General features: G+C 39.4%; 2 protein-coding genes across 4 annotated transcripts in view; one reads left to right on the forward strand and one right to left on the reverse strand.

Annotated features, from left to right (window-relative positions):
* LOC5575494 (glucose transporter type 1) overlaps positions 1–24,313 on the reverse strand; it is an 816,694-nt gene that overhangs the window by 435,753 nt on the left and 356,628 nt on the right. The gene's annotated exons all lie outside the window — the stretch shown is intronic.
* Positions 1–24,313, forward strand: part of LOC5578848 — a 245,337-nt gene that overhangs the window by 49,884 nt on the left and 171,140 nt on the right. For both annotated transcript variants that reach the window (XR_002500246.1, XM_021843615.1), the window contains exon 5: positions 20,569–20,639. Coding sequence is in view for 1 of the 2 variants with exons in the window: in XM_021843615.1 (XP_021699307.1) it covers positions 20,569–20,639 (71 nt within the window). In the remaining variant the exon portion in view is untranslated. The remainder of the gene's footprint in view (positions 1–20,568; positions 20,640–24,313) is intronic.

The following is a 24,313-nucleotide window of genomic DNA, read 5'->3' on the forward strand; positions in this document are numbered from 1 at the left end:
CCATCGTATTAAGCATTGATCAGTGAGAACTGTTATTTTCACAGTATTGCAGTGAATGATGCTGATACAAACCGATGCCAAACCATTCTTTCTCGAAACGGCTTTAGCATTGTACAATAACATTTTGATAAAACTTTATCTCTTTTTGGAAACAATGCAAAGAAAATGCATCTTACCGTATTCTCAATCCGTCGTATCGTTTTCAACTCCGTCACAATCAGTTTCCAGATTCGTCTCACAACTTACGACTCACGGTAATGTAATGAGTAGTTAAAACACAACATATCAACGCTACAATAAAATGTTTTACTAGAATATATTGATCTACGGGCATCTCCCTCTATTCCTTCAGCATGATGGAATGTACTAATTTTCTTTAAAATTAATTGTTCGTCATCAAAATTCAGCCCAAACATATGAACACAATTTCTTTTGACCGTAGAATTCTGGCATTTGCTCACAGTACAGCGAAAACAACACAATCAAAGGAACCGTATTTTACATTTTACATCGTCGCACACACATGCGCACAAGCTTTTTTTCTCAGTACGACGGATAGAACTTTGTTTACATTCTCAATCAAACGCGGCGGTTGAGGAAATTTCGTAAAATTTGGTGATTTATTGAAGTTTACGGCGTGTGATTGGAATGAAATCCTTCAGTGAGGAAGTACGAAGGTTTTCCATAGTGAAAATAAGTGCCCGGCGAAGTAAGTCACCCACGGGGGCGGGAAGACACTTGTGTTGGAAAGTGGTCTGGCTCAGTCGATCGCTAAGCATTTCTCTCAAATCTTGTTCGTCCATGCGATTTCGGTGAAAAAGTACAAAGCGGATAATTGAACTGAAGTTATTTACCGAAATACAGTACTTTTATTGCATTTTTGGTGTACAATTGTACGAACCATAACAGCTTTCACAAAATTACACTTGGATAATGAATCTATGTTGCAGATAAGTTTGAATATCCACCGTAGTGGAACATTTAAAGTTTGATACGACGAATTATAGTGCTTACGATGAAGTACAACAAAACCCTACTGTCTCTCTCTAGTTGCAATGCTCACCTTTACGAATTTATGACATAAGGTCGAAAGACAAAAGGTCTAAAGGAGAAAAGGTCGAAAGACAAAAGGTCGAAGAACAAAAATGAAGGGACAAAAAGTCGAAAGCATTTTTTCAAAGAAGGATAAATTCCCAACCAAGCTAATCATTTCGACCTTTTGTTTTTTTGACCTATTGTCCTTCGACGTTTTGTCTTTAGACATTTTGTCCATAAACCGTTTAACGAGTAAATTTTACCCATTATCCAAAAACATTTTTTCTAAGACACATAGTAAAATTTACTCTTTTTCAAATATTCAAAACATAAATCGATTTTTATGCGCTTTTTCGAAAAAAAAAAACATTAGTGCAAACATATGACAATCAAAATATTTTATTTAATAATATAATACACATAAATTATAGTCCAATGTGGAATCGTATGTTAAAGGCTAAGTTGCAGGTCTGGGGACGGACCTGGTGTAGTGGTTAGAACACTCGCCTCTCATGCCGAGGACCTGGGATCGAATCCCATCCCCGACATAGTCACTTATGACGTAAAAAGTTATAGTGACGACTTCCTTCGGAAGGGAAGTAAAGCCGTTGGTCCCGAGATGAACTAGCCCAGGGCTAAAAATCTCGTTAATAAAGTCAAACGAACCAACCAGTTGCAGGTCTGGGTAGCAGTACTTGGAGGTTATGTGCAGCAAGACAACCATATGGAACAGCAGAAGCTTAGGAAAAAAACATCCTGTGAAATTTGATAGTTTAATTAGTTCGAACACGACAGGGAAAGAATTCGAATTACTGGCAATTCTGATTTTTTCATTGGTACGGGATCAACTAAACAAATTATTGAAACTGCTGCTAACCTGAGAGAGAAATTCAATCTATTTTTTATTGCAAGAGTTTTCACTCATTGTAGAATAAATGAATGGAATATGTAAAAGGGTACTAAACACCTAAAAACACCAAAAAACACCGAGAAATACGAAAAAACAATTTACCCTTTATTTTGACGTCTACATTTATCAGAAAATAATGGGTGTTTTTTTTCACATTAAAGAGTAATGACGAGCTTACAGTGTAGTGTAACGGCCGAACACGACAGTCCTCGAAGAGTTGTAATGTCAATTTTTTTTATTGAATTTTACTTTGGTGTGTTTAGTGCTGCATCTGCCGAATGGCACGATCCATCACAAAAGAGAAAAAAAAAAACTAGCGCAGAGACGCAAAAGAATTAATCGTTATCAGTCTCGGGCCCCAAGAGTATCCAAAAGTTGCGCTCTGATGGAGTCCAAATCCAGAAATTGCCAAACTACTTGGCCGATACTATGATAATCAGAACCACACCTAGTATAAATATTGCTCATCGCGAGGTTAATGCGAAATTATTCGATGTTAATCGATATTATATCGATACTGCGTTTGCTATGAAACTCTAGAACGCATGAATCACAAGCTATATAATGTGTAAAAGGTAGCGAATATTATTAAGCGTATAAAATACGGCAGATTTCAGTGGGCTGATTACTTAGTACAAATGTCGGCAGGTAGAGCTCAGTAACTTCGTGGAAGGTCTGAAATAGTCAGGCTGTACGCAGTGAAACAGGACCTGGGGACCCTTAAACGTACGGAATAACTGCAGAAGTAAATATCGTCCATGACCAACGAAGATGGAGTTCTACTAAACGGTGGGGGTTGGCTTGACGCTACGCTGTGGCCTCCAAGGTACATTAATGTTCTTCTGAAGGTATAAATAAATGTACAAAAGCTCATCGGTTGGTTGGATGGCCTTAAAGCCCGATCTAAATGAAAATGCAAAAGCTGAAGTGCTCCAATTACAGAAAGAACTCAAGTTGAGTAGACTTTTCGAGCGTAAAATGCTACATCCTATGTTTAGTGGGAAACACTAAAATAATGGAGCATGGAATAGTGCAATAATTACAAGTTATGTTAAGTATAAAGATTTGAATATTTCACAGCGTAACAAAAATGACATGTTTGCGTGTCTCAAGAACCAAATTATGTGTCTCTAGTAGATTTGGGGCTGCTGAATCTGATGCCGTTCTCAGAAATGTTCCAGCACGTCACAATTTTTAGCTACAGGTCGCCAAAGTTGTATAAAACACCGGTTTCATTAATGTTTACATGAAATTTAAAGTACAATTTATCATACTTTTTTGTAATCTAATCCACCAAGCATGCAAAATAGAACTTGAACTTTCATTTCAGACATAATCTGATTGAAATTGCGCGATTAAATTTCGATTAAACCGATTTTTTCAACATGCTTGCAGTCTCCATACAACATTCTTCGTTTCTTCTATATGGCAAAATACAACAAATCTCTAAACCATAAAAAAATAACTTTTCCGTACCGAAAATAATACAAACTTTGATGATAAGTATTGTTATACACATAAAGTTTGAATTCAGTGGCAAATTAAGCCAATATATTACCTTACAAGCTGGCAAACTTGCATGCAAGTTGGCTGAAATAGTCATTGTTTGCATTTTCAACAGTCAATATCTCAAAAACTAGACGTGCTATGATATTTCTGAAAACGGCAATGGATTCAGCAAGCCTTAATTAAGTGAATAGCGGTATTTTGGTGCTGGAGACAAAAACGTGCTCCGCAGTGTTATTATAAGTACAAATACGGATGACAACCTGATATTCACGACTCGAAGAAAGACCGTTAGGAATACGCACTGGAAGAGGACCTGGAAACCCAAAACTGCTACATATCTTGTTTCACTTCATTACAGCAATCTTATAATCGTTATTCATTTTTTTTTTCTTTTGCTTGCATGCTTGATGACGTTTTGATAAAAAAAACAACAGTAAACGCTTTGTAAACTACCGGTCCGGATCCTTTCGCGCGAAAATCAATATTCCACCTGCTTGCTAAACCCCGCTGGATTAGCCTTTTACATCGGGGCATAATTTATTCAACACCCTTTCGGCTAATGATTGACAGCTTGGCGGTTTTCCATATGTAGGCTACGACCCCCACGGAAACCGATGAAAACAATCGAGGTTGTTACAAACGACGACGACGACGACTACGATGGCTCTATGGTCGATGGCTGTTTGCTCATAAATTCAAAGACCTTTGCCAATATTACGCCAACATGCGCACACGTATAGGTCCTCAACAACGGCGGCACACACAAACACCCGCTGTCCTCTACGACTAGCGAACATCAGGGGGATTCGCGTTATAGGGCACAGAGGTTCAATATGCGCTCATGGGGTAAAATAACACAGGTTACATTTTAATACAATTAACAATACTTACTATACTTATCGGCTAAAAAATACTCAAAACCACTCCATTAGAAGTATAATATTATAATATTATATATAATTAGTATATAATATTCTAATAATTCTTAGAGGAATAGCATGTCTCTTGCTGTTGAACCAAAAAATACGCAACAACGAAGTGCGCCACTTGGTTGAAAGCCGTTCTTATAGTGGTTGTCTGAAGGTTATGGATGATCAGTTAAATATATTAGCATAGTTTTACATGGCCACCGCTAATAGTGTAATATAAAACATAAAATGTTACTTGGGATCGATCATTTTGAACCATCTTCCCCTACTGGAGGTGGCGCCCACCTGACTGCCTGCGTTCATGGCCAACCGACCAGGTGGAACGATAAGTCATAAATCCTGAAACAAATTTGCCTCCAAATACCATTTTTTCCGTTTTCCTGGATCTGTTGAGCCGATCTGCCGCAAAAGTCCCCCTCTTTCTCTCTCTCGCTGGGTGGAGTCGTATACGCCACGTGTACGAATCTGTTCGCTTATTGCCAGAGGAATACGGCATGGGGTAGAAGCAACCATCCTTCCTGCTTACAAAATGATTGCAAAAGCTGAGTGAAACATCAATCAATATCGGTTTTCCATAAGCTTCCGAAAGGGAGGAAGAGATCGATAAGCAGCAGCTGCTTGCCCCCACGTGCCTCCCCGAATCGTTCTTCTTAGCGTTTTCGACGTTCGGTTGGAGTTTTCAAGTAAGCTCGCACCAACAGATGGTAGAAAAATTGTCGGCATTCGTTGATTACGTAATCCACGACATTGGCATTCGTCTTACCAAAAGCACTATTTGTTGAGTAGATCATAAAGCTTTCCACGACGTTTTTCTTCCACACAATAGGTACGTAGCTTTCGAGCGGCTCCCAGACTACATATTTACTGGCTGTCGTGTTCAATAATAAACCAACAACAGCTGTGCGTGGTATTCTGCGAAAGTCATTTGTGCTGGATTGGATAAGTAATTATAACGCAATTTGTTACCATTTGCGGTTTTCGACAGCATTAACAAGTCCGTACACAATCAAGCCCCCTTTCCCCCCAAACTCACTCGTTTACTTTGTGCTTTTTTGAACTTGACATAACTTTGCTGTTATGTTTTGATGTTGTAAAAGTGTAGAAGCGTGTTTGCTCGAAATGTGGATAATGAGAAGAATGACAAGTCACTCTTTGAAATTGCAAGATCAAAGAAGATTTTCTGATGGCAGATATACAAACATATTGAAGGTCCCTCAGTGTTGCTTTAGAATGTTCTCGCAAAGAAAATTATTAGATTTTTAGATTGAAGGGATTTGCTCTGGGCCTTTTTATAAACTACATAAATTGTACAGGAGTAATTTTGAACACTTAATTGTATTTTACTTATATGCATTAAACCCCCAGTCTATTTGATCAAGAAGTTCAAATCTTGATAAAATATTTTTATGTAAAACTTGAATGGTGTAATTTTAGTTACCGTAATCCGGGGTAACATTGATCAGCGGGGTAACATTGAACGGGATGACTCATCTCGTTAAAAGTTCAATTAAAGATTTATCGATGAAAGATTTTGGAATCATGAATGGTGTCTCTCTTTCATATATTCATAAGCTAATGGAAATTAAGGTTTTTGTCAAAATTGCGTTTAGTTCATGCGTAAATATGTCAACTTTTTGAAACAATGATTTCTATCATTTTCTCTGACACTACCGAAAATGTATGTCTCACATGAGTTCTGCAGACGATGTGATCAAGAAAAATGCGATTGTTACTAAATATGGCATCGCCGAAAACGATTCCGTTGTCAAATCTTTTATAAGTTCATTCAATTAGGCAACATTAACTAATTACTATTAAGATTGTAGAATTTTCTTAGGAAATTGCCTACTTTTAGGCGTTTTCCGCGGTTCAAGGTGTTTTTAAATTTGAAATAAATCAAAAGTAAACGACTTGTAAGAGTTTGGTCTTCATATTCGGCTTCAGGGGCTATGATTTTAGTAAGTAATGACATTTCCAATATTACCGAACGTTGTTTACTTAAGTGATCAATGTTACCCCATATCAGCTGAATCAAAAAATCACTTAAAACATTTATTTAAACATGTTTAAATCTTTAGAAAAACAAAATAAAGTATATAGTTAGGGGCGGTGGGTGCCAGTACTTGTTTTAAAAATATAAAATTTCTAACATTTGCATTGTAAAATGAAAAAAATAAGAAAAACTAAAAAAAATGATCAATGTTACCCCGGATTACGGTACATTCAATCAGTGGTCGCAATATTTCAATACATTGCTAGATGAATACTTAACATATATCGTGATACATGTATCACCCGATTTTGTCAGCACCTTTTGAAAGCGTTTCAAAATGTAAGCAAATTATCAATGTTCCTTATTTCCATTGTATACATATTCAAAGTAACTGTTACATTATTTAAATAAATTTGAAGAATATTCTTTTATGAAGCAGTACTGTGTCGTTACAAATACAGCTTCTTTTAATGGTACACATTCCCAATAAATCAAGTGGTTTAAGTCTTTTGGGATCCAAATGACGTTAATTTGTGTCGAATTTAAAATACGTTAGTGTCTGATTCTGGGCTGTGAAACGGTGAGCCGATATCCAAGAAAAAGCGTCCAACATAGCTCTGGTCCTTACAAGTCCCTACCTCACGCTTCCACGGGACAAACCTTGGCAAAGACCACCAGCTAAGGGTTGCGTACTTACAGGTAGTACAGCCTGGGCACTGTTGTCCTTCTGACATCAGCTAGAGTCAGGAGGTGGGTTTCGAACGTCTGTCCACCAAGGAGGTGCGGCTCAAACAGCGTCTGTTTTGGCATCCAGCAGCTGAGTATGAAATGCTTTATCACGTCAGCTACACCTAAGGCGGCATATCAAATATCGTAGCATATCGAATTTCTTACCTACCGCAAAAGATGGAGAAAGGAGAAATAACGATATTTTCGGCATCCGACCTGGCAACGAAATAAGGACTGTGATTGGAAACTCGATACCTGGCATATAAGGACGTTAAATGAACCCGGACGAGCGAGCCTTTTGGCTCGTGAACTGCAGAAGGCTGGAGTGGGCGTGGCCGCCATTCAAGAAGTGCGGTGGCCTAGATCTGGAGAACGTGAATTCCGGGCGGTTGATCCCATCGCCAACACAGCTTTCAAATACAACATCTACCATAGTGGCAGCGATAAGGGAGAACATGATGTTGGATTCATAGTGATCGGGAAGCAGATGAAGCGTGTTATGAGGTGGAAACACTTTGATAAACGTTTCTGTGTATTGAGGATACAATGCAAATTCTTCAACTATAGTCTGATCAACATCTATGCGCCGACAAACGATAAACCCGACGATACGAAGGAGCGTTTTATGATTGTCTCGACAAGACCTACGGAGAATGCCCAAAACTGACGTGAAAATTGTTATCGGGGATGCCAATGGTCAGGTCGGAATAGAGGACTTTTTCCGTCCAATAATTGGTACGGAGAGCCTTCACTCCAGCACCAATGACAACGGCCTAAAGTTAGTAACTTTCGCCGCAGCTAGAGATATGGCCAACAGCAGCACCTACTTTGCACGCAAAGACATTCGAAAGCACACCTGGATGCACCCGAATGATTTCTGCAACCAAATAGACCACGTTTTGGTGAACGGCCAGCATTTCTCGGATGTCATCGATGTGAGAACCTTCAGAGGTCCAAACATCGACTCTGGTCACTATCTCGTTGTCAGTAAGATTCGCGCACGGTTGTCTATCGTGGCGAACACAAAAGTACAGCGACCGTTGCGTTTCATATTCAGCGGTTATCTACAGACGATGTAGTAGTTGAATACCGCCGGAAGCTTGATGGCGGATAAGGCGAACCAACTTTCCACAGAGCGGGGAGGTGATAGGTACTACTCAGAGACGACCTAGGAACGGTTGGTTTGATGAGGAGTGCCAAAAGGTGACAGATAAGAAGAATGTTGCCAGAAGCCGGATGTTAGTGTCTGGTACCCGACAAAATAGAGAGCGGTACAAGGAAGCCAGAGCAGCCAAGAAAAGATTCCACCGTAGAAAGAAAAAGCTGTATGAAGAATATGTCATTACTGAGGCGTAAAACAGCATGGAAAAAATGAAATGCGGAGATTTTACGAAACTGTCAATGGCGTGCGGAGAAAAACAGCACTGTTTCCCGTCATGTGCAATGACTGTGAAGGTAACTTGCTGAGATAAAACCATGGTGGCTGCCAAGTGGAAAGAATACTTTGAGCATTTGTTGAATGGAGAGAACATCAGCGCGTCTCAGGACAGATCAACCATCAGCGACGATGAACAAGCTGTGGAGGCTATCAGAGAGTTGAAGAACAGTAAGGCTACTGGAAAAGACGAACTCCAGATCGAGCTTTTCAAGCAAGGTAGTGAGCTTACCTACTCTTATCAGGCAGGATAAGGCCTGGATGGCCTCTCATATACGTAGGAGACGTCTCCAGTTGACTCGGTCCATGGCTGCCCGTCGCCAGCCACGCATTCTGCGAAGGGTTCGCAGATCGTCCTCAACTTGATCGACCCATCTTGCTCGCTGCGCACCACGTCGTCTTGTGCCGGTCGAATTGTTTTCAAGAACCATTTTTCGGGTTGGTATCCGACATTCTGGTGACATGCCCGGTCCACCGCAGCCTCCCAATTTTTGCGAGGTGGACGATGGTTGGTTCTCCCAGGAGCTGGTACAATTCATGATTCATTCGCCTTCTCCACGTTCCGTCTTCCAACTGCACTCCGCCGTAGATGGTCCGCAACACCTTCTGTTCGAAAACACCAAGGGTGCGTTGATCCTCTGCACGTAGGATCCTTGTTTCGTGCCCATAAAGGAGTACCGGTTTAATCAGCGTCTTGTAGATGGTTAACTTCGTGCGATGGCGAACTTTGCACGATCGGAGCGTTCTTCGAAATCCAAAGTAGGGACGATTTCCAGCAACGATGCGCCTCTGGATTTCTCTGCTGATGTCGTTGACGGCGATCCCCAGTGAGCCCAAGTACACGAATTCTTCGACAAACTCTATTTCATCACCGTCAATAGGGCGTGTCGTGTCTTCTCTTGAGCCCCTCGCTATCATGTACTTCGTGATAACCGCAAAACAAACGTTTCATGCTCACTTGCGCCGTCTGGCGGCAAAATTTTGAATCTCATAGCTTTTATAATGATAGTCCTTGAGCTACCGAACAACTTTGCCGAAAGCGCCATATTTCTAAGTGGCCAGGATCCTAAGGAAACCACAAAACAAAAGTTTCATGCTCACTAGTGCTGCCTGGTGGCAACATTTTGAACCTTTGAATAGCATTTATAATGATAGTCCTTGAGGTACTGAACAACTTTGTCGAAGACGCCATCTCTCTAAGTGGTCAGGATCAGAGATATCCGCAAAACAAAATTTCGATTCTCACTAGCACCTCCTAGTGGCAGAATTCCGCAATTCCATGACCATTATATGGTAGCCCTTAAACTACTAAACAATTTTGCTGAACATCATGATCCTCTATTTTGAATACTTTTTAAGAGAATGATCATTTATAAAAACGATCGTTTATCTGAATTTCGGTCGTAAAAAAGTGGTCGTAAAACGAATCGTCGATAAAAAACGGTCGTAAAAAGAGGTTGGAGTGTATTAATATTTGAGTGAAATTCTACAAATAATGTATAAAGTCTCCAATAAATTTAAATGTACATATGTTTATATTTATCTCTATATATATTAATAAAAATGGAATGGTGTTTGTATGTTGCGATTCAGCTTGAAAACAAATCAATCAATAATTTAACTTAATCTTCCACTGTCAGATTCTTGAAGAGTTCCGACGTGTATGTAAAAAAAAGTTGAGGAACTTAACTAGAAAAGTTGTTAAAACAGGAAAACGAAACTAACAATTTGAATCTTAATTTTGATGAGCGTATTATGCTTATCATACTTGCTCCTTTTTTACAATAATGAAAGGCTCTGAAAAATAGAATGCTTTTAACTAACAATTAAAAAGATAGGAAATAAAATTCAAAAGCTAATGAATTTAAACTTGTTTAGCCCGCTTTCAAATAGCGAAAAATTATATGAGTATATGTAGAACAAAAATATTTGGTATCAAAGGATTGAACTCTGAAGCGTTATGAAATCAAGAGTTTAATGTCTGCCACCTCATACTTACGTTATGAGTAAAAAGCCCTGCCTTCACCACATGCTTTAGAGACATGTGGATGAGCAACTCAATAACATCCTGTAAAACAGCATTCGATCCTTCCGCTCGTGCATTTGAACCATACGACGGAGGCGAAATAAATTTACTGCAAGAGTGCTACAGTTGCGTCTTTACGTAATAACAATCTTCCGGCGTGCTCGATATTTCACTCACGACCCGGGTCGTTCTACATTTGCTTCGTTTACCCACCTTGGCAAAGTATGTGGTAAGTTCCCCTACAGGGAGGGGCAACCACAGAGCCAGAAGCGTACGCCACGGGAGGTATTCCCTTTTAAGAAAACCACACGCCTCTCACCCGGGTTGGCAACTCGATAGATATACTACAAAGTACGAAAGACCCAGTCAGTACAGGACCTAGTCGGCTGCTACTAGTTGGATGAGCAATTTATGGGGAATAACTCAGCATATTCATGCATACAACAACCAACCGGATTGCAGGAGTCAGCAAGCCAAGGCCGCTTCTTCGCCAGGGCCCCGTGCCGTCAATAGTCCTGCGTAGGCACCGACTGATGATAGAAAATTGAATTTATTGTTGAACAAATGATAGGAGTGGTAGCCGTCGTCATGGGCGTAAAAACAGGGGGGGAGCAGAGGTTTCAGGCACCCCCTAGGAATTATTCTTGCTATTGAATATGAAAAATGTAGTTCATGCTTCCCAAGTAACTACTAGACCGCAGATTCGAATTTTTGGACATATAAAACTAGTATTGGCTAATATAGGGCATGTAAGCTCTATAATAGCTGTCTATTAGCATGCAAGGCGATTTAAGGTGGTATTTGGTACAAAACCTAAATATTGACGAAAACCGTGAACCTTTACATCGCAACACACTGGTCCCTCCTTGGCCCCTTTGGAAAAAAATCCTAGCTACGCCAATTGCCATCCCAAGAAGATGGTTGCTGACGATGATGACGATCATCACCTACACTGACTGACCCGGTGGCAACATTATTCCTGGCCGGGCGCAGCTTGGAATGATTGTTTTCTGAGCCAAAACCGAGACGTGCCGGTGAAACAGGCTGTGGTTCCCGGAGCCATCTTCCCACAAGAGTCGGAACGAGTTGTCCCTACAGCTGCAGGATATGAGGATGAATGGTTTGCTTGCAACGGGAATATGGAAAGCCCGGCAGCAGCTCTCAGTCCTATCTACGGTGGGCAAAGTCTCGAGGTGGTTCCGATAAAATATGTGCGGTTTGGCTCTGACAGACGAAGGACTTGCTGGGAATACGTTTGGCATGTGAGGTAATGTGAATGAATAGTGATGGTTGAGGAACACAGAACTATGTGCACGAGTACTACTGAGCAACTGTTGGAGCGGAAGCTGATGATACCCCTCGACAAGGTGTTTGCGTTTACAACTGTAATTATATTGTTTATCTGCTACGTTTGTAAATCGGACCAACATTCGTTTATTCTAATCTTGTAACCCTTATGTGATACTGGTTGGCATGATTTATACGATGCAGTTAGCCTTTTCAGAAAAAAATAAATACGAAAATATGAGTGATAAATTAATTTCCGTTTGGGATAAGGCAGCATTTTGGGACCAATATTATACAATATTTTTACATCTGACTTACCTGAGTTACCTCAGGGATGACAAAAATCCTTGTTTGCGAAGTCTGCGTGTCATCTGTAGTCGACTGCAAAAAAATTTGGATAATTTTTCTTCATACTTGTAAAAATAAATGATTTCTCCTAATGCTTCCAAAACTCAACTAATAATATTCCCACATAAACCAAAATCATTTTATTTGAAACCTTCAAGTAGACATGTTGTCACGATGATAAGAGTTCTAATAAATTGGTCAGATTAATTTAAGTATCTAGGACTCAAACTAGATAAGAATTTAACTTTCAAAAATCACATTGAGGGCATTCGAGCCAAATGTCATATTTGTTACATTATGAGTTTATGAGTAGTCGAATCTCCATGGCGGAATCCGAACTGTTCATTGGCAAAAATTGAATTTCGTTGATGTGGATTATCATTCTGTTCAAAATGACCTTTTCAAAAAGTTTGCTGGTGGATGAAAGCAAACTAATGGGACGATAGCTAGAAGCTTCTGCAGATTTTTAGTCAGGTTTTAAAATTGGAACAACCTTAGCATTTTTCCATTTGTTAGGAAAATATGCTAATTGAAAACATTTGTTAAATATATCAACTAAAAATGATAAGCTACTTTCTAGAAGTTTCTTGATGAGGATGTAGAAAATTCCATCATCGCCAGGAGCTTTCATATTTTTGTTTTTTTTAATAATAGTTCTCACTTCTTCCAAATCAGTCTAACAGGTATTTTCGAAAACGTTCTCTTGATTGAGAATATTTTCGAAGTCCTGAGTAACTTGATTTTCAATTGGACTAGTAAGTCCTTAATTAAAATTGTGCGTGCTTTCAAACTGCATAGCAAGTTTTTGAGATTTTTCGCAATTTGTTAGTAATAATTTGTTTTCCTCTTTCAATGTTGTTATTGGCTCCTGAGGTTTTTTTTTTTTAATTTAAGATAATTTTCAAAAGGGTTTAGAGCCAGGGTCCAATTGAGAATTTACGTTTCATATATATATATATATATATATATATATATATATATATATATATATATATATATATATATATATATATATATATATATATATATATATATATATATATATATATATATATAACGAGGATTTATCAAATTAATTGATGTAACACCAACTAAATAAAATAATAAAATAATATATATATATATATATATATATATATATATATATATATATATATATATATATATATATATATATATATATATATATATATATATATATATATATATATATATATATATATATATATATATATTATTTTATTATTTTATTTAGTTGGTGTTACATCAATTAATTTGATAAATCCTCGTTAACGATGTTACGCCAATTTACTCGGTCCAAGGCTGTGTCTCTCCAACCTCGATTTTGGCCCACGTTCTCCAGATCTTGTTGCACCTGATCAAGCCACCTCGCTCGCTGTGCTCCCCGCCTTCTTGTGCCAACCGGATTCGACGCGAACACCATCTTTTTTTGATTGTTGTGTTTCCGGTAGTCTTGCAACATGCCCTGCCCAGCGCACCCTTCCGGCTTTAGCAACCTTCTGGATACTTGGTTCGCCGTAGAGCCTAGCGAGCTCGTGGTTCATTCTCCGCCGCCACACACCGTCCTCCTGCACTCCGCCAAAGATCGTTCTAAGCACCCTTTCTTCGAACACTCCAAGTGCTTGCAGGTCGTCTTCCAGCATGGTCCATGCTTCATGTCCATAGAGGACCACCGGTCTTATAAGCGTTTTGTACATGGTACATTTGGTGCGGGGGTGAATCTTTCTCGACCGCAGCTTCTTCTGGAGCCCATAGTAAGCGCGACTTCCACTGATGATGCGTCTCCGTATTTCACGACTAACGTTGTTATCAGCCGTTAACAAGGATCCGAGGTAGACGAACTCATCAACCACCTCAAAAGTATCCCCGTCTATCGTAACACTGCTTCCCAGGCGGGCTCTGTCGCGCTCGGTTCCGCCTATCAGCATGTACTTTGTTTTTGACGCATTCACCACCAGGCCGACTTTTGTTGCTTCACGTTTCAGGCGGGTGTAAAGGTCTGTCACCGTTCCAAATGTTCTGCCGACAACATCCATATCATCCGCGAAGCAAACAAATTGGCTGGATCTTGTGAAAATCGTACCTCGGTTATTGAACCCGGCTCTCCGCATGACACCTTCTAGCGCGATGTTGAACAGCAGGTACGAAAGTCCATCACCCTGTCGAAGTCCCCGGCGGGATTCGAACGAACTGGAATGTTCGCCCGAAATCTTCACGCTATTCTGCACACCGTCCATCGTTGCTCTTATTAGTCTTGTGAGCTTCCCGGGAAAGCTGTACTCGTCCATGATTTTCCATAGCTCTTCGCGGTCGATGCTATCATAAGCCGCTTTGAAATCGATGAACAGGTAATGCGTTGGGACTTGGTATTCATCGCATTTCTGGAGGATTTGCCGTACAGTGAAGATTTGGTCCGTTGTCGAGCGGCCGTTGATGAAACCAGCTTGATAACTTCCCACAAACTCATTTGTTATTGGTGATAGACGACGGGAGATAATCTGGGATAGCACTTTGTAGGCGGCATTCAGGATAGTGATCGCACGATAGTTTTCACATTCCAGTTTGTCGCCCTTCTTGTAGATGGGGCATATCGTCCCCTTGATGCTACAACTAGATAACTCGAAATTTGAAATTTTTGACTTCAATTTGTCAAAACAGTTTTCTTAATAAGATCTGCAAAATATCCACAGGTCTTAAGCGTATGATTCAAAATATACAAGTAAAAGATTATTTTTCAATCATAATCTCTGCGATTAACCATCACCTTGTTAAACGGTCATACTTTCAAAGTTGCACATCTCAAAAATTTGATTTTCGAGTTATCTAGTTGTAGCATTAAGGGGACGATATGACCCCTTGCTTCCACTCCTCCGGCAGCTGTTCGGTTTCCCAGATTTTGACAATCAGCCGAGGCAGACAGGCGGCCAACCTCTCCGGGCCCATTTTGATGAGTTCAGCTCCAATACCATCTTTACCAGCGGCCTTATTATTCTTGAGCTGGCTGATGGCATCCTTAACTTCCCTCAATGTGGGGGCAGGTTGGTTTCCTTCATCCGCCGTGCTGACGTAGTCACTTCCTCCGCTGTCGTGACCCTCGTCGCCTGTGTTCTCCGTGCCATTCAGGTGTTCATCGTAGTGCTGCTTCCACCTTTCAATCACCTCACGTTCGTCCGTCAAGATGCTTCCGTCCTTATCCCTACACATTTCGGCTCGCGGCACGAAGCCTTTTCGGGATGCGTTGAGCTTCTCGTAGAACTTTCGCGTTTCTTGAGAACGATGCAGCTGTTCCATTTCTTCACATTCCGCTTCTTCCAGGCGGCGCTTGTTGTCCCGGAATAGTCGGGTTTGCTGCTTCCGTTTTCTTTTATATCGCTCCAAGTTTTGTCGCGTTCCTTGCTGCAGCATTGCAGACCGCGCTGCATCCTTCTCCTCCAAAACCTGCCTGCATTCTTCGTCGAACCAATCGTTACATGTCCTCCTTTCCACATACCCGACGATGCTCTCGGCTGCGTTGTTGATGGCTGCTTTTATGTTGCTCCAGCAGTCCTCAAGAGGGGCTTCGTCAAGCTCGCCCTCTTCCGGCAACGCTACCTCGAGATGCTGCGCGTATGCGGCAGCGACGTTCGGTTGGGCCAGTCGCGCTAGGTTATACCGAGGCGGGCGTCGATACCGTACATTGTTGATGACGGATAGTTTTTGGCGCAGTTTCACCATCACTAGATAGTGATCAGAGTCGATGCTAGCGCCACGATAGGTTCTGACGTCGGTAATATCGGAGAAGTGCCGTCCATCGATCAAAACGTGGTCGATTTGTGATTCCGTCTGCAGTGGTGATCTCCAGGTGTATCGATACGGGAGGCTGTGCTGGAAGTAGGTGCTGCGAATGGCCATGTTCTTGGAGGCGGCAAAATATATCAGTCGTAGGCCGTTCTCGTTCGTCAGCCGGTGGGCGCTGAACCTTCCAATCGTCGGTCTGAACTCCTCCTCCTGGCCAACCTGAGCGTTCAAATCACCTATGATGATCTTGACGTCGTGGCTTGGGCAGCGGTCGTACTCGCGTTCGAGCTGCGCGTAAAATGCGTCCTTGTCATCATCAGTGCTTCCGGAGTGAGGGCTATGCACGTTTATGATGCTGAAGTTGAAGAACCGGCCTTTGAGCCTCAACTTGCACATTCTTTCGTTGATCGGCCACCACCCGATCACACGCCTTTGCATATCACCCATCACTATAAAAGCTGTTCCCAGCTCACGTGTGTTGCCGCAGCTCTGGTAGATGGTATGATTACCTCTAAACGTTCGCACCATCGAACCTGTCCAGCACACCTCCTGCAGCGCTACGATGTCGAAACCGCGGATCTTCAGTACATCGGAGAGTATGCGTGTGCTTACTATATATATATATATATATATATATATATATTTGGATTGAGAATCGTTTCATGGGATATTTGAAATATAACAGGGACATGATCAGAATCAAAATCAGCATGAGTAATCAGTTGGCTACAAAGATGGCTAGAGTCGTTTAAGACCAAGTCAATCGTAGATGGATTTCTAGAATAGGAAAAACATGTACTGCCCATAACTGCATAACAGTCACATTCGACATTTTTGACAAATTGGAGTTAATACCGGGGAGAGTCATCAAATGATAAATACTTTCGATCAACTTACTAAAATCTGTGAGTTTGTTCTAGAAAATTCGAAAAAAATACCAAGTTGTTTTGTCACACTGGCAAATGTAACCGCATAACAGTCACATTGAGATTATACATGAGCCTCATAATGTAGTTGCAACGAAATTTATATCAGAATAATTTTCTGTCTATTCACCCAATATGCGGTATGAGTTGTGCAAAATTTTAGCCTCAAATAAGCTCTTTTGAATTCTTAATGATTTTTTGAAATTTTAGTTTCCTCCCATACTGCAGTAAAATACAAACTTGGTACCCCATTTACTCAATGCCTACTTTTGTCGAATGTTACAAATATGCAGTTATGGGCAGTGTAGGGCTATCTGGGTATTGAATTGAGAAATATCCTGAAGAGCACTCATCAAATAAAATTCTGCCGTTGGAATTACTTTGAGAATTATTCCATGACCGATGTTTGGCATTAAAGTCACCAATGACAAATATTTTTGACTTATAGCGAGTCAATTTTCGCAAGTCAGTTTGGAGCAAATTAACTTGCTGTCCAGAGCATTGAAAGGGCAAATAGGCAGCTATGAAAATATATTTACCAGACTGTGTTTCAACAGAAACACCTAAAGTTTCAAAAACTTTAGTTTCCAATGACGAAAACAGTTGATGTTTTATACTCCTATGAATGATGATTGCAACTCCCCCACATGCCCTATCAAATCGATCATTAGGCGGCATCCACAAGTTACGTAACGCTCTAGGGGGAGGGGGGAGTAGACTCAAGCGTTACGGATCATACAAAAATTTGAAATTTTTCATACAAAAAGCGTTACGGAGGGGGGAGGTGGTCAAAAATTTCCAATTTTAGCGTTACGTAATAAATGGACGCTGCCTAACGATAAACAAAAAAGTTAGAATCTTTTTTAGTTTGGATCCAGGTTTTAAATATGTTTCAGTAATAACTGCTATATGCACGTTATTAGCTGTAAGAAAATTGAACAGCTCGTCCCCTTTACCATTCAGAGAACGAGCATTCCAATTTAAAATATTTAAATTATTATTTATTGTATCCATTAGAAAAACGTAATTCAATAACAATTTGATTAGTAATTTTTACCCTGACTTAGACTGCTTCAGTCATTGTGGTGGCTTTGAAAATTGCATCAATCATTAGATTCAATTGTTCAGTTAGGAAATTAAAATCAGAGGCAGACATATCACTTGAAGTGGGTACATTTGATGATTTCCCATTAGAATTTTCGGTAGACGAAGAAGCGGAGTAGGAGGTACCTGTGGCGATAGGGTTTTTTTCCATTTGATTTGAAACAAGTAGAATGGGTACTCATAGTACAAATAGGGGAAGAGTTCATATTACCTGTTACGATATCGGCAAAAGATTTTCCGTGGGTAGATACATTCGAAATTGAAAGATTCGAACGGCTACCCGTCGGATTAAAATTAGTTTGTGAATGAGCATGATTATGATCTTCCTGATGGGTATGATTCCTAATCAAGCGATCGTTAATTGAAAAATGAGTATTGTTTGATACTCTACCAGAAAAATTCCGGAAACAGATATTATCTTTCATCTGCCTGGCACGAGCCTGAATGACTCTCTTGCGTGAAGGGCAATTCCAAAAATTTGACTTATGATTGGTCCCGCAATTAGAGCATATAAACTTGGTGGTATCTTCCTTCACTGGACAGACGTCCTTGGCGTGACAAGAACCTCCGCAAATCATGCATTTAGCATCTATGCGACAATTTTTTGGCACCGATGGCACTGAGTGGGGTTCTGGTAATTTCCTCCAGGTTTCTGGAAATGTTCCCACGTCACACGGACATCGAATATGAGTTTTGCTTTTTCTAAAGCTTATTATTATTTAGTTCTTTTTTGTTAAAGTGAAACGTCCTTTCTTCCATTCTTGCCACGTGTAGTGACAGTTTTAAAACCCACTTTTTTTGGAAGGAAGTTGTGAGTTCAGAGATTCACCCTTCCTTTTGTTTGTTGTTGATACCATGTTTAATGGATGAACGAAAGAAGACGTGACCTTCGAGAGGTTTTTTTTTCCCAGGACGGTGTCCAAGAAGGATTTCCACCGCTTGCTTTCGCCAACGGGTCCAATGAAAAATCGAAGGCACGGGTCCAAACAAGAATCGTAAAGGGATCAATAGTAGAAAAAATAGTACTGAAAAGTACTGTTTATGTAGCACTGAAAAGTACTGTTTTATTGCTTTAGCTAGTTTTTAAGAAAACTTCCAAGAGCAGAGAGAATTCGTTGATATTGCCAACATATCATGCCTCTTTAGCAAAATACGTCAACATGTTTCATCTTCCTACTTCAACTCGCCGAAAAGGAGTCGTCATGAATTTCATGGTAAATATTTTAAAACGAACAATCAACGTGTGTCACCATAATGTTGAAATTCTCTACATAAATTACGACAATTTACATTTCACAGGCAGCTAATCTACTGGGGTATCACTCGTTCTACTTTCGCCAATCGCAGTACCACTCGATTAGCACAGACTCCCTTTGGCCACAGGGCAATCCACAACGTACGAGACCAACATCCAGCACGCTGCTTTATAAAGCCATAATATTAATTATAATTGAAAAAGTTCTAACAAACCATTTTAAAACACAATTTTCCCATCCAATCTGGATGTGATTGCGCCCAAGTGCGTGTGTATGTATGCCCAAGCATTTGGCAGCTTTACTGCAGAAGTGTGCAGATAAAGACCATTTTGTTTCGCGAACATTAGCCCCTTCCGTTTTTTTAGGTGGAAGGACTATATTTGCTTATGACCTGGTGTCGTTGCTTGAACTTTTGGAGGAGAGAAAAAAAATGTAAGCCAATAGAGTCATTGAAAACGAATCGAGGGCATACGGAGGAAAAGTTTTGCCATTAACGAAAAATATATCCCTAAGCAGAGGAGTACACATTGCATTGGTATGGCGAAATCATAAATCAGTTGAATTGAGCCTCGCAGACACACCACACAAGTTTAGCACTCGTGATGATGAACAGATTCTAACTATCCTTAGTATACTTCATTTTATGAAATATCGAATTATTGTGGTCATCTTTGAAGGCTCGACATGATGATCACAAAGTCGTACAAGGTTAATCGTTCTGATTCACTACAGGGTGAATCTGGTTGATCACAATCCGATCATTTGGACAAGTCATGAGATTCACAATACGGTAGCCAAACAAAGCATATCATAGTCAACGAAGCCATTGAAACTCAGTAGCTGCTGTGAGCAAATAATAGTTTACGCAACAAGTTGCAGAATGATGATTTTTACAGCACGAGTCGTACATTTATCCAACGAGGCTTGCCAAGTTGAATGATTACGACGAGTGCTGTAAAAATCGAATTCTTCAACGAGTTGCGTACTACACAAAGCTCCTTCGACGTATTCTGAATAAATATAATAACTCTTTTTGGTAAAGGCACCTGTTTCTATTAAAACGTTTTTAGGCCACTTGTCAATTATGTCTAGATAATGCCAAATATCGTAGATCCTACAAAAAATCTCGTTTTGCAATGAATAATATGTGAAATTGTATTTTTTTTTTCTAGATAAAGTTTGCCTGTTAGAATATACATTTTATCTTTTATTTTTCATTCGATTTCAACCAATTTTTCTTGTCAGGGATTTTATTTTTTTTTTTTTTTATTATTTTGTTCCAGCTTAAAATGCACCAATCTGACGTGAATCATGTTAGCATCAACTCACAGGATACTATCGGCGTGAGATGCAAGTAAGTAGTATGACGCAAAAACGTCATGTTATTAGTAAATGTCATGTACTAGATGAAAACGGCCTTATAGTGGAAGTTGAAATACGTATGTCAGTCAAAAGATAAAAACTCTAGTGGAATTCAATAGTATAATTTTAAGTTCAGTTTTGATTTACTTATAGGCACCAAACAGCTGAACGATTTATCATCGTCATTTTTTTTTCGAAGACATCTTGTTAAACGTACTGTAGGCTATGAAGCATTATTCTCCTTCTCCATTTTACAGGCTACCGCAATTTCGGATCATTCGCAAAAGTTTTCATACCTGGCATTCAAATGTTATCGATTTCAGAAAAATTGAACGCCTTTTCGGCTCATGTATAGCAATTACCAACCAAAAATGACTATACTGCTGAAATGAAAGAAATCAATTATTCTTATCAAGGGGTGAAGCAAAATTGATCACCGTTAATCAATAATGATCGTTTGCTACAAAACAAAACTATTTTCTTAAAATGTGGGTTCCATTCCTCCGAAAATGCTTGCTAAATTCTTATCACTTCGTTGTATAGCGAAAAAAATGTACGATTAGTGGTGAACCTAAAGAACTTACTAATAAAATCATAAAATTTGTGATTTTAACTTACCAGTTGGTAGATTTCAAATCCGTTTATCATTAAAATGTATGAAAATCACGATTTATTTAAAATTCCCTTGCAAATACCTTTGCACCAATAATCGAAACACTGTTCCAATAGTGGAGGTATGTTTTAAATATGGTTCATTTAATGGCACAATCCATTGATGTCTTTGACCCTTCATTATGGGCTTAAACAAAGCTCGCTTGTTATTTCTCAAAGCATTCCTGGAATAATCTATTGACGATCAGTGGTGGAAAAGTTCACATCACGAAGCAGCTCACGAGTGTATATCAACGCATAACAAACATGACACACTCGCGAACAGAGTAGGTTGTGAGTAAGTTCGCACGCGTCCGCTCGGGAGAACATGCCAAAAAAAGTAGCAACAAGCTCGGGAACGTTTACTCGCGAGTAATAGAGCAAGGCGTGATTTATTATGGTTTCAACAAACAAATTAATTGCATAACCATCAAAAACCCTTGAAGAACCATAAAAATCGGAGGGGAACCCTTTTTTTTTTACAAAAGCACAATTGAATGTGAACAGCTCCGAAAACGTTCACAAATCACTTAAGCTTCGATTACTCGGGAGCACGACAGACGTGAGTAAATCAGTGCTCTGACGCTCGGGAGCATTTGGATTTTGTTTTTGTTCCAGTTCAGCAGAAATGTTCACCACTTTCCATCACTATTGACGATCTGTTGAGCGCTATCTACAGAACTCCCGAAGCACACTCTGTAGAAGTTCTTGGTTGTATTGTTGTTAACAATTTCTGCAAGATATTCCTTTATTAATTCCTAGAAAATGATAACATCCTATTTTCCGTGATGCAAAAAATAGAGTATATTTTGGAGAATTTCTGAATACTTGTGGGAAATATTATGAATGCTTGCAAAATATTTAAAGGAGTTTCTGCACGTTGATCCATTTGCCAAGAATCTTCAGATTTTTAAGTAATTTTACAATTATTCCGGAAGATTCTAGCTTTGGTGATATCAAGTTTGCGCCACTGCTATGAATCGCAAGTCAAATTGAGTTGATATCAGTTTAAACATATCTTTCATTGATCTTTCAGTTGCACTAATGATACAGCACGATTTTTTTTGTTAAATTAGGAAAAAACACGCACAAACTTCTCAGAACATTTTTTCAATGCCTACGTTTTATATATGGGACTGACGAGCGATTCTCGACAGTTGAGAAATAACAGTCGAATCTCCTCAACTTGGTATGCTATAACTCGACATACGTTATAAATCGATGTCTCCACTAGTCAATGCAACATGGAGGTAAATTTTTCTCCATGACTCGATATCCTTTTGAATCTCCTTCTTATTTGGGAAATTTTGACTACTTCTTATTTGAAAGAATTCTCTTCAATGAGTTAAACTAGATTCTCTCTAAGTGGGTACTTTTTTACTCTTTAAAGGGTACTTTGACCTTACAGTGTAATTTTATATTTTTTGGAGATGTTTCTGTGATACTGCATTGTAGGTAGTAATTGAGACATGGACTGTTTTCACTTCACACCACTATGGGCCAGAAATACAAATTTCGCAATACAAAAAAATCCAAACACCTTCAAAATGAACAAAAATCAACCTAAAAGTAACACAAACTTTTGAAAACATTAAAAAGTTTTATAAAAGAAAACCCGTATTTAGTACTATACCATATAATTCCGCTAGTGATTGCATCCTTTGACTGATACGCGTATTTCGACCTCAAATGTAAGGCCGTTTTCAATGTCGTGTACTAGACTCGCATCTTACAGAAAATCACCATATAATGATGGCTGTGTAATACCAACTCAACATATGTAAAAAAAAAGTTGCTTTTCGGTTGAATGTTGTGCTCAATATAACAAATTCACAAATAGTATGATTTAGCAAAAATATGTTTTACGTAAACGAGCGAGTTATCCGACGTTGAACGCAAAAGTGATCTTTAACTGTGTGGGCATGGTAGAATGAAATAATGTTTTTCATAATAATATTAACAGAACAATATCGCTTTCTAATAGAAGTGATTATAACAGTGTTGAAAATGCAGAAATTTGTCCCTGTTTTTTGTGTTGGTGTGCAAGTCGATGATCCCTTGAAATTCAAGTTATGGATAGTCGACTGTATCTATCTTTTCTAGTTAGTTCAGTTATACTTTTTCGGGAATCTCGGGAATCACAAGAAATAAATAGAAAATATTCACAATATGCAAAGAGAATCTATATAAATAAAAATGGAATGGTGTTTGTATGTCACGAAATGGCTTACGAACGGGTCAGCGGATTTGGATGATTCTTACTCCATTTTGTTCGTCAAGGGATCCGACGTGTTTGTGTGTATAAAAGTTCCAGGATATTCACCGGGAAAGTCGAAAAAACGAGAGTGAACGGAATTGTCATTTTGTATGGGACGATTTCAACAGCCTACTTGATGGCAAGACGAAGTTTGCCGGGACCACTAGTTATAGAATAATATCAGTGTTGAGTTTTACAGTTTGTTCTAGTTTATGTCAAATCTGTCTAAGTGAACTAGTTTGAAAAAGGATATACATTTTAATAAAATATAAAATCGCTTATGAAGTGGATATAACCTATGCTCTTGAAACTTTTTCTGTCTTGTGTTAAAGACCGACATGGAAACAGGCACTTCCAATTTGCACTCTAGAATTCCATAAACTTGAAAAATGTACTGGACATGAAGATATTGCCAACGTTTGTCTTACCCATGGTTTTGAATTTGAACGCGCCTCTACTTCTCACCAATCAACACTCGGTTGAAAAACCGGTTTTCATTTCCTATAGTATCACGCTTTTCATTAAGGTGAAGGTTCATTGAGCACGTAAACATCATGTTGCCACCCACTCGAGCCACCCGCTAAACCACCCTCTCGAACCACTCAACACGGCGGAGCACAATGTTATGTGCGTCGGCCAAAAATAAATCATCTTGTTCCATGTATACCTTCACCTACAGAATTATGTAGGCAGTCTTACTTGCACACGTTTCATACAAATGTATTTTTGTCGATATGAATTCTTCAACAACTTCCTTA

Source organism: Aedes aegypti, chromosome 2 (assembly GCF_002204515.2).
Source record: "Aedes aegypti strain LVP_AGWG chromosome 2, AaegL5.0 Primary Assembly, whole genome shotgun sequence".
NCBI lineage: Eukaryota > Metazoa > Arthropoda > Insecta > Diptera > Culicidae > Aedes > Aedes aegypti.